Below are 16,054 nucleotides of genomic sequence, written 5' to 3'. Positions count from 1 at the left end.
GCATGTCGAGGGATCAGTTTCTAGTGTCCTCTCCTGCTCAGCTGGTGAACCTGGGAATACTGAGGCAATGTTTCAATTGCCTCATGTACACAGACAACCCTTTCCTCCTCCCACAAAACACAAATACATGCGAGAGATGCAACTATACGGCCAAACTGGAGGCTGAGCTCTCTCAACATAGGACTGGCAAGACCAGTCAGGAGGAGAAGGTTACCACACACACTATAGACCCAGTCTCACATAGTACCATTACAACCTCAAATCATACACATAAACACACAAAGACATACTCGGAGGCACTGATCAAAAATCTACCAAAACAGCAGAGGCCACCAAAGCAGACACCCAAACAACCACCACCTCAGAACACAACACCCGCAACACATAGACCTCACAGTCAGAGTGTCAAACAGTCACAGCCCTTAAGGCCAAACACAATGCCAGACACACTAGTCATTGGTGACTCCATAGTCAGACACACTGATGTCCCGCTCACCAGACTGAGTAAGGAGAAGGTCACAGTAAGCTGCCTGTCGGGCGCTAGAATCCGCCACATAACGCAAGCACTCAGGTCTCTCAACAGCAGGTACAAATATGACTCAGTCATTGTCCACGCTGGTGTAAGCGACCTGCTCCTTGGACTACATGAAAAGAGACATTGAGGAGCTCTCTGATTATGTAGCCCAGGCAGGTATGACCCTGACCTTGAGCAGTATCCTACCTTCACCAAGAATGATGCCACAATACAGAGATAAGATGATCAGCTTTAACAATTGGCTTAAACACTGGTGTCATTCAAAGGGGATCCAGTATCTGTCTGCCTGGGATGACATGCTGGACAAGCCACGCTGCTTCACAAGGGACGGCTTGCACCTGTCACCCTGGGATTCGGATATTGGCAAAGGCTCTTGCCCCCATAGTGCCTTTTTAGGCAAGGCTCAAATTCTAAACCTACCACCCTAGAACACAAAAAAAAAACTAAGGGTAATGCTGCTCAATGCCAGAAGTCTAAATCTCAAAATGCACCACTCGAGGCCCTTCTCAGTATGGAGAACATTGATGTCTGTGCTGTGACAGAAACCTGGTTCAAGGCTCCTGAGAGCACCCCAGCGCTATCAGGTTTTACCTCATATCATGCGTTCCGGCCCCAAGATCCGGACAATACCAAGAAAGGAGGGGGGGTATCCATATTCATCAAGGACACCCACACCTCAAGACTGGTGGCAACGCACGATGCATCGGAGACTATCCAGGTGCAATTAACCATAGGCAAGACTGCTCTGCAAATTGTAGCATGTTACAGGCCACCCTCACAAACTCAGGAAACTCACATGGCCTTCCTGAAAACACAAGAGGGGATAAATGTATCACCAAACACCATCATACTAGGTGACTTCAATTACCCTAATATAGACTGGGAACACTACTCAAGCCCAAACACCCTAGCCCAAAAGTTCCTGGAATTCATAAACTCAAATGCCATGGAACAACTAGTCACCATCCCCACAAGAGGAGATAACATACTTGATCTCATCATCACGAACATGGGAGCACAATGTTCAACACAAGTATACCCCTCACTGGTGAGATCAGATCACAAACTAATCTCGCTGGAGGTCCTCATCCCACCCCACCTGAAATAAAAAAGACCACAGTAAAGAACTTCTCAAAAGCCGACTTCACACTTCTAAAGACTAGTGTGGTCTCCTTTCAGGCCCCCGAGCCGGTGGAAAACAATACTCAAGCCGCTGAATCACTTACAAACGCCTTCTACCAGCACCTGCAGGACTGCATGGATAAGGCAATCCCAAGCAAAACAAAGACTCTTTGTACCAAAGGCAAGCGTCCAGTCTGGTGGACCCCAGCCATAAACAAACTCTACAACAAAAGGAGGAAGCTACTACAAGATAGAGCAAAATCCTTAAAAGGTAAGACACCCTTGATCACTATAAGTAAAAAACTAAGAGCTCTCATAAAATCATCCAAAGCAAATTTCGAGAGAAAAATAGCTAAAGACTCAAAAGACAATCATAAGGCCTTCTTTAGCTATGTTAGAAACCTAGGAGGAAACTCCCAGATATGCTCAGAACTAGTTCAAAATGATGTGAAGATTACTGATCCTACAGACATTGCCAACATACTGGCTGACAGGTTCAGTGCAAACTTCTCCCCTCCCCAAAGGAGAGATATCTATACCAAATGAGTGCAGCCCCCAAACATCTCCAGCCCAAGTGAGAACTGCTCTCTCCAAAGCAAAAACACAGCATCCATGGGACCCGATGGTGTCCCCGGCTGTGTGCTCCACGAACTCAATGAGGAATTAAACCCACAGCTAGGACAGCTGTTTAATCAAAGTCTTACCTCTGGATACGTACCCAGGGAGTGGCGCACTGCAACTGTGGTCCCACTTCACAAAGGCGGTGCCTCCACGGACCCTGGAAATTACTGGCCCATTAGCTTAACAAGCCTTATCTGCAAAGCCATGGAGAGGATCATAATGGACCTCATAAATAAAGACATAGGGAATTTGAAGACTTTGGATCCAACCCAGTTTGGCTTTGTCAAAGGCAGATCATGCCTTTTAAACTTGGTTGACTTTTTCGAAACAGTCACCAAAGCCATTGATGAGGGAAAGGCAGTCCATACAGCCTACCTCGATCTGGCTAAGGCCTTCGATACAATACCCCACTCGGGTATCATTGAAAAACTCATCAGCTTAAATGTTAACCCATACATCACAAGATGGGTTGCAAACTGGCTGAGTGACAGAACCCACAGGGTCAGAGTTGCTGGCGCCATGTCAGACTCAAAGCCTGTCACAAGTGGTGTCCCACAGGGCTCAGTCCTGGGCCCACTCTTGTTTGGCATCTACTTTTCCAAAGTACAAGCAAACACAGGAGGGTTATGGCTGACAAAGTTTGCAGATGTCTGCAAACTGGCCATAGTAGAAAACACATCTGACACAGATATCCTTCAGAAGGGTCTCACAGAAGCGGATAACTGGTGCCAGAGCCACGGCCTAAAGTTAAATGCCGAAAAATGCATAGTCATACCCTTCGGGAAAAACAAGGTTACCCCTAGCTTCCAAATAGGTGGCAATCCACTGAGCACAGAAGAAGTTATCAGGGACCTGGGGACCCAGGTTGATAGTAGTCTGTCATTTGACACCCATGTAGCTAAAGTAGTTAGGAAGTCCTTCTACATTGCCCACCTTATCATGAAGGGATTCTCATCTAGATCAAGGGAGGTCATAGTCTCCCTTTACTCATCACTCATCAGACCAATGATTGAGTACAATGCCCCATTCGGAATGTATCTGACCCGACACTTGCAGCAGCTGGAGAGGCCACAAAAGTTCCTCACCAAAAGCATAAAGGGTCTCAAAGATCTGTCCTATGCTGCCCGACTGAAAGAACTCGCGCTCTATTCAGTAAACACGCTTGCTCAGAGGTGACCTTTGCCTAACATACAAGGCCATGTCAAACCCAGATTTGATGAATATGCTTCACCTCAAAAAATCTAGATCCATCAGAGCCACAAGGGCGGGAGACTTAAACCTCGACACGGCTATTAATAGCACGTGCTGGAGGGATAGATTCATCACCCAAAGACTCCCTATGCTGTGGAACAAAATCCCGGTACATGTGAGGCAGAGCACCTCGCTGGCCTTGTTCAAGAGAAATCTTGACCAATGGATGGGAGATCGCAGATATACCCCAGGAATTACCTCAGTGTCACTGCTCGACAGAGGCACAGCAAAATAATGGGTATAGTTCCCCATACTAAAGGGGTGGCGTAAGCCACAAAACAATGGGCTAGGCTTATAAATGCCCTCGGGCAGATAGCCTAGTATGAACCTATGAACCTATGAGAAAGAACTGCCAGCTTTAATGGGGAAATTTGTTTATCTATAGCATGTTTTGACAAGGGATGAAGATACATGGGTAGGTAGGTGTGTGGATGGGTGGGAAGAACCCATGCCAGTGAGGATAAGATCAAGGGCATTGTGGTCCCTAGTAGGAAAGGTTATCTATTTATTCCAAGAAGTTAGCATTTATAAAGTCAATGACACGGTGGGCATGAATATCTTTTGTGGTGCAGGTCATTGAGTTTTTTGATGGATTGTTGAAATCTCCCAGTACAAAAGTGTTTGGATTAAACGGAACATCAGAAGTGGACACGGAAGATGATCTATAACTAACTATGAAGTGGCAATTTGTGTTTAATGAGTTCAAATTGTGGATCGTGAGGATCCTGTCCAGTGATGATGGAATCTCTGACAATAGTGATACCACCTGCAGTTTCCACTAGGCCTAATATCATGATAGGTGCTTATCCCAAGAATAGGGGTTGTAATATCTTTCCAGTTACACCCCATTTCCTTCACTAAGCCATATATGGATGCATTCAAGTTGCAGGAAGGCCTCAAGTTAGCGCATTTCAATTTTCAGACTTCTGGCACTGACTAGAGACACATTAACATGCTTTGAACTGGAATTTACTAAGCTGAAATTCCCAACAGATGTACTCTTCCTAATAAAAGACACTATGGAGCAGCAAAGGTTTTGGCCAGAATGAAAAGCATGTATTCACAATACATATATTAATGTGTCTGAGGTGCAGGAAGATCTCAATTTCAAGTATTCTATAGTTCAAACATCTGATATTGAGTTGAGCCATCTTAATTTGTTCTATGTTGAAATTTACTAACTTGAAATGTCCAATAGATGGACTCTGTCTAAAATGTTACAATGGGGGCAGCAAAAGCTTTCGACAGAATCTGAAAGTACTGGTAAGGGGGTCAAATGATTCCTGGAAAAGCAGGAAGGCTCCTCAGCCATCTCATCCCATGCTGACACATACTGGATCCCCCTAGAATAACACCAGCATATTGCCAGTTGTTAAAGCTAGTTATCTTATCCTTGATGCTCAACAACCGTCTGGGAAATGATAGCGCACCACTCAAGGCCAGCATCTTTATCTTACATAAACATCTGGATCCATTAAGTTCTTCTGTATGTCCCTCTGAGTAGGGCACCTATGACCATTCTATGTACCTATGTATGCTACTATCAGGTCATAGCTCTGTTTCTCTGTATGGCAGGATCTGAAGGTTCTCATTATGTCATGGATTCTGTCTCTAGAAAGACATCTAACCTTTACTTATTCTTATCTAACCTAATGAGAGTGTTTGCCTAAGATAAGAGTATAACTAAAATATTACCGTGGGTTGTTGAGGAATTTGTGGACCTTAAAGGGTTGGGGGCATCACTCTTGTGATTCATGGATTCAAGTACACTGGCTAGGGAAGTGCATGGCTGAGAGCTTTCAGTCTTTTGTTTAACAGGTTGTGGCAGAGCATGTGTGTGTGTGTGTGTGTGTGTGTGTGTGTGTGTGTGTGTGTGTGTGTGTGTATATATATATATATATATATATATATATATATATATATATATATGTGTATGCATATGAATAAATATATATGTATATCCATACAGATATTGTTTTAATATCTTTTCACTTTCAAAGATGAGTTTCCTTATTAATTAGGATACTTCTTTTTCCAATAGGACTATTCAGGCATGAAATAATAAACCATTTAAAACAAATGTATGCTTTCTCTTTACCAAAATAGTTTTTGTAATATGCACAGACTATTTCTTTTCTTCTGACTGTGTGAATGTATCAAATGAGCAAAAACAGTTAAAAGGATAAACTCATTTTCTGTCACCCAGGGGCATTTACTGCTCTTACTACTGTTTTGTTGTGTGTATTAGGAAGATGGTCATGCAAAAACAGGAAAATACTAACCTGTGATAAGAGATTCATCTGCTGTGGATATTCCATCAATGACTTTCCCATCAACTGGGAACTTCCCACCTGGGACCACCTTCACAATATCTCCTCTCTGTACTAATGCAACAGCCACTTGTTCCTCACTATAAAACAGATACAAGGAGACATGATAAGAAATCTTACATGACATATTTATAAAACAAATTAGATATTTATATTAGTAGGTTACATAATGATGTTTTCCTTTAAGCTCCAACTCTTTTGTTTTGCTTCTTGATCTGTTTTCTGGTATATGATTAATGTGAACAATATCTGTACATTAACACTGGTCAATGCATATATCACTCCCATGTCATGTAGGTGCAAATAATATGGTGCGATTCTAGCAGATCAGTTAGGTAGGATCTAGGGCCTTTACAGAGCTGACGTGGTGAAACCCAAATTAACTTTATTATGATTATCTTTTGGGGTAGACAGTTTTCTCATTTGACACAGTCCTTTGCAACATTATGCTGGACATAGCAGTCAAACTGAGTCATGATAAATGTGTTATTTTTAATGTGGTTGGAGGTCTATCCTGACAAACCTCTCATTTATTAGATGCAGAAAGAAGGGTGCAATAGGAGTTGAGATCAGTGAATAAGCTTGCCATTTCCTTGTCTGCTGAATTACAGCTAAGATGCAATCAGTTTCGAATTTGGGTACAACATTCTTAAATTTAAGTCTTTGATTTTGAGACAGATGTGTATCTGAAAGCAGAAGTGAGAACTAAAAAAGGGAATGATTGTGATTTTTATTTTATATAGTTTATTTAAAAACATGTCATCAAACAACCACAAACAATGTCTCAGTGCACTTCACATCTGTATCAGATTGTTATGATTTTTTTACCCTTGGTATACTTTGTTTGTTTGTTTCTTTCGGCTTTTCCCGGTTAGGGGTCGCCACAGTGGAACTCCAGTCCACTAATGATTGGCAATAGATTTTGACATGCTGGCTTGCCGGGCCTAACGCACAACCTTCAACGAAGGAGCGCCCATTCACGCATGTCGCCACACAGAAGACGCTCTGAGAATCGAACGGGCAACGTCTAACTGTGAGGCGACAACGCTACCACAGCACCACCACCGCATACCCTTGGTATACTAATAATGTCTATTGAAATATATTTATTTATTTATTATTCTAACTTCATCAAGGATTAACTCTTAAGTTTCATCATTACTGAAAAAAAATTGTTTTGCAGATAACTTGCACTGTGGGCAACTGTCCTACAGATTTATTTTCATGAAGAATATGCAATTAAATGTGTACAAATGAAATTATACACTTTGTTCATAAAATATTACAGAAATAGCATTTGATAGTTGTGGTTTGTTTACCCACTTGTTTTATGTTCTCGTTTACATTTACTACTAGATGCTTTGACATATTTACTTTATTTTACTTTTTTCAATAATAAGCATTCCTTTAACCTTGTTGTGCTACATTAGATGACCAAGTGTTGTTTTTTTCACACAGCTCTTTCAAGAAAGAGTAAGGACGGACTTGATTGTGGATTTGTTAAGGTATAGGCAAGTGATGCAGAGAAAATGAAATTGCTCCTTTAAGCAGGGAGTCAGCCAGGGGATCAGTCTCAGAGACCCATCATTGCAGTTTTGCTAATATCAAGCCACAATGCTGATTGTAAACTACAAGTTGCAATTTACAAAGAATGCTTGGCATGAAATTGCCACAATCCTGATTGTAAATCACAAGTTGTAATTTACAGAGTCCTCGGCATGAAACTATACTGAATAATTAGAACCTCAATGCTCCTGTATGTGAAGTTGTTAATAGTATCAGTCAGTAGTTCATTAGGTGGCAGCCATACCTCTGTTGATGCAACAACTGCAATGAGGACTAGGTGGGTTTTGTCCCCTGATTAGGTACTTGGATTAGCGCTACAGTGTGGACACTGTATGGCATCATTAATGGGGAGCTGCACTCACTTCTGAGATACTATGCTTAGGAGAGTATTTTAAACTGATATCCTATCTGCTTAAACTAGTCTTAGCTTGGGTAGCTGTAAACGATCCCATGGCATTTGAAAAAACAGTATGGCAAGTTGTCTGGTGTCTAATCCCAATTATACCTAATTAGCATAAATGCCACCTTAGGTATCACCTGAAAACTGACCATTCCTGCTGGGCCTAATGTTAGTCACAAGCCAGTTTAGCCACAGGTTCTATGTTTAGCAAATCACTGCATCCAGCAACCAGATAGTGCACTGATATCATGCTGTGAGCATGGCTACAAAAAGAGTTTTGAATTCCCCTTAACTGCAGGTTCTAGGTTATTTTTGCCCCAGAGACAATAACCACAAGTATGGGTGCTAAGCTAATTCAGTTTTCACTTACCATTTTTTATTTCATAGTGTTAAAATACATTTTAAAGTAAAAAAAAAAATCCCAGCCTCAGCATTCTTCAGGTATGTTTATAGTAACAAACTCAACATTGTAAAGGAATTAAAAACAGAACCCCAGACATTTCGGTACATGCTTTTCATGATCCCTACTAACACAGTAACAATTCATAGCCAATCCACTCCCTGTTCCTAGGTCTCCTAAGCAGAACATTGTAAAGGAATTAAAAACAGAACCCCAGACATTTCGGTGGCATGCTTTTCATGATCCCTACTAACAAAGTAACAATTCACAGCCAATCCACTCTCTGTTCCTAAGTCTCCTAAGCAGAACATTGTAAAGGAATTAAAATCAGAACCCCAGACATTATGGTGGCATGCTTTTCATGATCCCTACTAACACAGTAACAATTCATAGCCAATCCACTCCCTGTTCCTAGGTCTCCTAAGCAGTCAGTCAGCCTGAGGAGTGAATCTTATTTATTTGTGAGGAGAGTTTGAAGTGGTTACGAATCAGTCTCACAGCTGAGATTTCTTTTACATCATGCTCGATTGCAATTATTCGTTACAATTTTAGGAGTTATTTGTCTGGGCAATGACAGTTAAAGTCACTGCTCATAGCACAGTGACTTTTTCATTCTTTTTTTCAGAAAAAAATGGAGGATTGAACTCTCTACTGCAACAAATTAAAGGCAGAAGCTGCATTTTAACTGCTGTGGATGATCATTCAGAAATGAAAAAGTAAAGAAACCCAACAATGTCACAACACCCTGAACTGGGAAGGGGTGTTTGATTCTTCCTGTTCTGCAGACCCTAGGAAGACAGAATCTGTATTCTGAATGTGGAGAACAGTGTAGGATATCATTTTCAATGACAATGTGCTTTAAAAGACTATCACGCAATCATCAGTTAGTTTAATTAAAATGTGTTTTCTGAATAAACAAAAGGCTTTGTGCTGATAAAAGCAATTCAAAAGGGAAACCAGGCTATTATGATTTAATTGCCTGTAAACACCATGTCTGACGTACATTGCGGTTACTAAGATTATCATTCAATATACATTTGTAAGTGGAAAAGGGATCTAGAATTCTATACAGAAAAAAAGTACTGATAACACCACACTGCTTAAAAGCACTATCGCACTCAGCCATTGCTGTTACCTACGGAATCTGTATCATTATTTGTAACTAGGAAAGGGGGCTTGTGTTGTTGTTGTGTCTTTCGGCTTTTCCCAATTAGGGGTCGCCACAGTGGAACTCCGGTCTGCTAATGATTGGCAGTTGATTTTTACATGCCGAGTTGCCAGCCCTGACGCACAACCTTCAACGAAGGTACACCCATTCACGCATGTCTCCACGCAGAAGACGCTCTAGCTGAGAATCAAACCGGACAGCGTCTTACTGTGAGGCGACAAATTCCATGGGGGGAGTAACAGCACCACATTGTCTGAGAATACAGTGGCAGGCAATCATTTCTGCTACTGAGTGAATGATTGTTATTTCTGACAGGTAATGGAATAGGGTTGGCGTTACGATACAGAGAATGTGACAAATAAAAAAAAAAAAAAAAAAAAAAAAAACAGCAGCTTGAGAATATGGTGACATGCATATCCTGCAGTTAATATGATTGCTGTACCACTGCTACATGATCATTTTTGAGTGAAAAAGGCAGCCCGTATTAATATAGGGAAGTTCACACTGTAAAAATCCAAACAACATTAAATGCCATTTAACCCTTTGGATGTTACTGTTGAGTTGAAAAAAGAGCCTGTAGTGATATGGGGAATTCCACACAAGAATGAAGAGATGATGAAATCAAAATCAGCAAGAAAAGGAGACTACCATTGTTGGAACTGAATTCATCCTCAAGTCTTGGTGAGTACATTCATGTGGCAGACCCTGTTTTAACAAAATCTCATCAAGAATACATTGATATATAGACTGCATCATGGAGACTGGTAGGTTAAAAATAAAAAGACAGCTGTGTGCACAGGTCCCAGGATATAAAAGTGCCAATCCTGGTGTGTTCCCTGGTGCCAGGACTGGAAAAAAATGACATTGTAGAACCCTTAAGACACGCAAACATTCCTACAATTGAGTTACGCCAGGCTGAAGGGGAAGATGCCCCCACCATTGTAGAAGGAAACAGTAGTCCACAAAAAACAATCCATAAAGATGACAGAGTGAACTATTAAGGATAAGAAAGAAATTGTGTATTGATCTACATCATGAGGATAAGAAAGAAATTATATATTGTTACTATTGTGCAAGGAGCACAGAATTTGAAGATAGAAGATATTTAGAAAGATTAAGAGAGAAATTAGAGGGAAGAAAAAAATATTTGCACAAGAAAAACTGTCAAAAGCTTCAAATGTAAGTTTCTGTTCAGTAACACAACAAATCCATAAAAAAACATTACATAGATGAAGAAACTTTGAGCCACTTGGGAAATGAAGAGACAGAGGAAGTGCAAAAATATAAAGAACAAAACCCAGAGATTTTTGAAAGGTATAAAAAAGAAACACGGACATGAGAAAGCAAAAGAGATCTGATATGGTGCAATATTTATGCAAATGAGAAAGCCAGCCTAATCAATACAAAAATCAGCTCCAAAGAGATTTGAAGAGAAATCCAGGCAAATGGACCCAGATATGGAACAGTTTACAATGCAAAAATAAGAAAACAAAGGGAAGACTCATAAGAGAAGATTAGTAATGTAGGAGTTAAACAAATAAAACTGAAGTTATGAATTTCCTGAATAGTGAAGGATTTGGTGTAGAAAGTCTAAAACAGGTAATGTCGCAACATGATAGAACAATGAGTCCCTAAAGAGGGAGGCATCTGATGACTTGCTCCATGATGATTCTCTGCAGCCTTCTGTAGGAAGCCAGTACAAACGTTTATTTGGAGTTGCACAGAAAATGAAGAAGCAGAAAACAGTGGCAACTCTGACATAGGAATATTTTGGAGTGCAGGGCCAATTCGTTCCCAAATGAAGGAACAGCAGATATTGCAGGATACTAGTAAGCAGGACATGGCACAGGAAGATGCTCTGGAACTTTCTGTAGAATGCCAACAGGAAAAAGAGAGCAAAGAATGTGCTCTCAGTTTAGAAGGAAATGATCTAAGGCAAGAGTTGCTTTATTTAATAGAAATAGACATATTAAGATTAATCAGATAAACAGATTACAGATAGTAAATAAGACTCAAAATGTTAGAAGTTTGATAAAACAGATGAACACAGTAATGAAGACTATTGACGGAAATCATGTGATATAGCAGAAGCAAACAGGATGTATTAATGTGCAGTTAAATTAATGAGATGGGACAGATTTATTAACACCTGCACTAAGTGTACACATTCTGTATTCAAGAATATCCCTACCACATTTTTTGTGCTTTCTAGTCATAGAATGTTACACTAAGTGTACATGTAGTCAACACTTTGTGGTAACCCTTGTGAGTTCTGGCTCAATATTTAAGGCTGCAAGAAGATCAGTAGGAAATGTAACATTAGAAGGAAGAAGGTTTGATTTATGCTTGTGGTGTTTGTTCACTCAGAATGGTGTGCACTTAGTGTAAGTGTTAATAAACCCCAGGGATAATCTTACTACAAAAACATAGAGCAATAAGAGAAAGGAAGTGAAGAAATAAAATGCCAAAATGGAAGCATCAGATACAGAAAACTATACGGCAATTAAGACAAGAAGTGTCATTGCTAGAAAAATATAAAATAGATCAACAAAAATACTTAGAAAGACAGATAAGGTAAAAGCAGCACACAGTATTAGAACAGACCGGGATCTATTTCACACTATTGCAAACAATAAACTAAAGCAAAGGAAAAGTGCAAAATAAGCAATTTATTGATGACCCAAAACATTTTATACAGAACTGGGAAACAAAGCAAAAGGAATATTAACACCACCAAAAAAAGAAGAACTAGACACATTTTGGAGAAATATTTATGAAGACCATATGGAACATATAACAAAGATGCCGATTGGGCAGAAAAATTAAAAGAAACAGGGAGTTCAAATCTATAGAATATGAAATGGGATGAAGTAACAGTCAGAAAAATTGAAACAGAATTCAGAAAAGCTCCTAACTGGAAAACCCCAGGCCCAGATATAGTACCTAACTTCTGGTTAAAAGCATTAACATCTTTAGGCAATGATTTAGCCCTGAGTAAGAATTACTTGTATGTGCATTCCAAACAGATATGCCAACTTGGTTAACAACAGGAAAACAATATTCTTCCTTAAGAGTTCATCTGTAAGCCATCCCAAAAACTATAGACCAATAACTCTGCTTCCAATGATATACAAACTATATACTGGAACTGACGCAAACAGAGTTTATAGTGATTTAGAAAAAAAACTCAATTATGGCAGTAGAACAAAAGCGTAACAAAAGAAAGGCATATAGAAAAAAATTATAATTTATTGCTAAATAAAGCCATAACAGAGAATTGTTAAAAGAGGAAAATTCTAAGTATAGCATAGATATATTACAAAAAGCATTTGACAATATCCCATATTCATGGATAAAGGAGGACTAACAGATGCATAAGATACCTCTTACATTCATTAATTACATTACAGTGACCATGAAACAGTGGCAAACTACTTTACAGTTAAGCCATGATAAAGGTCAAATTATTCTTCTAGGGGATAATAATTCAAAGGGGGATATTCCAGGACAACTGTCACCGCTGCTGTTTTGCCTTACCCTTAACCCATTAAGCTGTTTACTTAACAGATTAAGTCATGGTTACAATTTGGTTTCCACAAAACATCTTTACTTAAAGGCTTCTCATCTAATTTTTTGATGATAACTTAAAAACAGTACAGTTTATCAGATGAAAAGTTGAAAGCACAAGTGCAAGTGGTTAAAACATTCTCGGACGATATAAGAATGTCATTTGGTCTTGATAAATGCGCAAGAAGCAATGTTTAAAACAAGAAAGTTGCAGTACCAAGAAAATATCAGTCTTGGACAGGCATGTGATACAAAGGAACCTGAGCAGGAGGGAGTATATAAATATTTGGGAACTGATGAAGGATCTGCAATAAAACATGAACAAATGTGAATAAATCTCAGTAAGGAATACTTCAGAAAACTAAAACTAATATTGAAAACAGCCTTGACATCTGTTAATAAAGTCCAAGCTGTAAACCAATTTGTTCTTCCTGGTCTAAATTATAGTTTTGGCATGACTGACTGGCCTAAAAAAAGATATAAGGTCAGTTGGATAAAAAAACAAGAAAATGCTGTATGCTTATCAAATAATATACAAACATCAGTGCATATACCAAGATTATATATTTCTTTCTCTGAAGGAGGTATGAGCCTCTTCAGAATTGATTTATTACATGTATAGATCTGCAGTCTTGGGAGTGCATGTATATCTGCTGATCTTATCAGATCCAAAGACAGTAAAAGTTTTAAAATATGAAGAGAGAAAGTCCAAGATGACCTCTCTGCTTCATTTGGCAGAAATCTTCTAGTGTCAAACAGGAATGGAAAGCAGACTAGAAGAAAGCAAAAAACAGACAGCAACTAAATGTGGCAAATAAACAGAAGAGTAAAAGGAGAAGGATCAGGTGAGAAGGAAAGAAATGCGGGAAAGCCATAAATATTGTATTAAATATAGTGATCTCGTGGAACAACCTCATATTGATCAGGATATGACCTAAGAATGGTTAAGGAGAGGTGAGTTGAAACCAAAAGATGAAAGGTTAGTAATGGAAACCCAGGATAGTGGATTATGTACATGTTGGTTTACAACTTCCATTGAACATGTGGGAATAACAAACATGTAGGTTCTATCAAAATGAATTAGAAACAGTTGCACATCTTTATGCTGGGTGTGATACACTCATGGCACAATAATGTGGCATGACTGTTGCACTGGGGATTGTACAAACACTTCTTCTTTCGGCTTTTCCCAGTTAGGGGTTGCCACAGCGGATCACCTGTCTGCTACAATATAGAGTACATGAGAAACATTGTAAACATGAGCCAGAAAGCATTATAGAAAATTATGAAGTGTACATCATATGGAATTAGCCATTACCAATGGATCAAGAAAATAGATGGGAAAAAAAACAAATACAATAGTCCATGAAAAAAAGACAAAAGTAGCATTGATCATTAAAATTGCCACACCTGGTGATTGTAGTATCTTACATTCAGACACACACAAAGTCATAAAATATCACGAATTGCAGGCAGAAAGGAGAGAAGTGTGGAAGAAAAATACCCACAGAGTTCCAATAGTAGTAAAAGCAATGGGTCTAATAAAAAAGACCCTGCAGTCATACTTAGATGTGCTACCTATACATGTAAATCCATATGAATTGTAGAAGGACTAATTTCTGGGCATTTTTGGCTAACATCAAAGACTGAAAGAATACTAATTTCATGAACTTTATTTGTACTGTGACTTGTGAATGGGGCCCATTCCGGCCATGGTACCCAAAAGACTTGGAGAAATGAAAAAAAAAATCCTAACAATGTTATATTACTTGAGAATACTGCAGCCACCAGACGCTGTTCTTACTGATTACATTTATAACAGTGGGAAACAGGGAAAAACTGAACAGCACTACATTGTCTGAGAACATTGTGCCTGACAGACATTGGTGCTACTGAGATAATCTTTGTGTTTTTATTTTTGAATGGAAAAGAGGTTATGTTGAGATATAGGGACTTTCGTATAGAAAATAATAATTTTACAGTGTCTGAAAATACTTTAGTAACCATGCACTGTAGTTACTAGGACTACCATGTGACTAGAAAGGAAAGCTTGTGCGGAAACATTTCTGACATCACTACTCTTCTTTAGAACACAGGGACATTCTGACATTCCTCCTGACATTGCTATGGAGCTCATTCATACCACTACTTGTGAGTAGAAGGGGGGTTATTGATACAGGGAATTCAAATGAAGAAGAATATCCTCATGGCATCATACTGCTCGAGAACACTACAACAATCAGGAATTTCTGTTACAGAGTGAATTTATTCCATAATTTGTGACAGGAAAAGGGGCTGGTGTTGATAGAGGGCAAACCTAGCAGTGCTAGAAATGCCATGTTAGATTAACAGACATTTTTTAAAAAGTTATGTGTTTGCATTTATTTAGTTTGTTCTGGGATCCTTAGTCTCGTGGCTTACTTTGCAGCTGTGGGAATATTGTATATCTACATTATACTGTACTTTAAACTCCACAAGTAAAATTTTTCATGCAAGCTAGCAGTCTGTACTGTAAACCCTATTGTGTCTTAGTCTTGTAGTTTCATGCACACTTGTGACAGAACTGTGAATTATTGCTAGATTTGAGCATCCGAGACGGTGTTTCAGAAACATTTTACTTGTCTCTAGTGTCATTCAGGCAAACTAAGTAATTTTGCTTTCTAAATTGCACTTGCTTCAGTTATTTTCAGTGACCACTACTGTTTCCTGCTTTTATTTTTACATTTGTAAAAAAATGCTCTTCCTCTCACTGTCACTGCTGTAAGACTGTCTTCAAATTGTCTTCAGCAAGGGATTTCCAGCTAGTTGTTTAATTGGTTTGCTTGCACTTGTGGGTTTCTTCTACTGTGTTTTTACATTAGAAGGACTGGGTTTATTCATCTTGTGGCAGGAGATGTTTGCCTAGTCTAATTGAGTTGGAAAACACAAACACAAGGTGCAGGGTTTGAGTCTCACAAGGCTAGGCTTACAATGGCTCGCAAGGGCAGTTAGCCTAGTACTAACCTATGAACCTATGAACCTATGAAAGGTTTCATAGTGTAGACATTTTATTGTCCAGAGGGATCATTAGTTAATTTTCTGTTTTTTTCTGTGC

At 39.2% G+C, this 16,054-nt stretch overlaps 1 protein-coding gene across 1 annotated transcript in view; it reads right to left on the bottom strand.

The window, feature by feature from the left end:
• The window catches only part of ATP7B (ATPase copper transporting beta), a 649,813-nt gene that overhangs the window by 278,232 nt on the left and 355,527 nt on the right, over window positions 1–16,054 (bottom strand). Inside the window, exon 10 of the mRNA XM_044071673.1 lies at window positions 5,812–5,939. Coding sequence (XP_043927608.1) covers window positions 5,812–5,939 — 128 coding nt within the window. The remainder of the gene's footprint in view (window positions 1–5,811; window positions 5,940–16,054) is intronic.

Source organism: Protopterus annectens, chromosome 5.part0, assembly GCF_019279795.1.
Source record: "Protopterus annectens isolate FY-2018-M chromosome 5.part0, PAN1.0, whole genome shotgun sequence".
In the NCBI taxonomy this organism is placed as follows: Eukaryota; Metazoa; Chordata; order Ceratodontiformes; family Protopteridae; genus Protopterus; species Protopterus annectens.
This window is presented reverse-complemented; position numbering and strand designations above follow the sequence as displayed.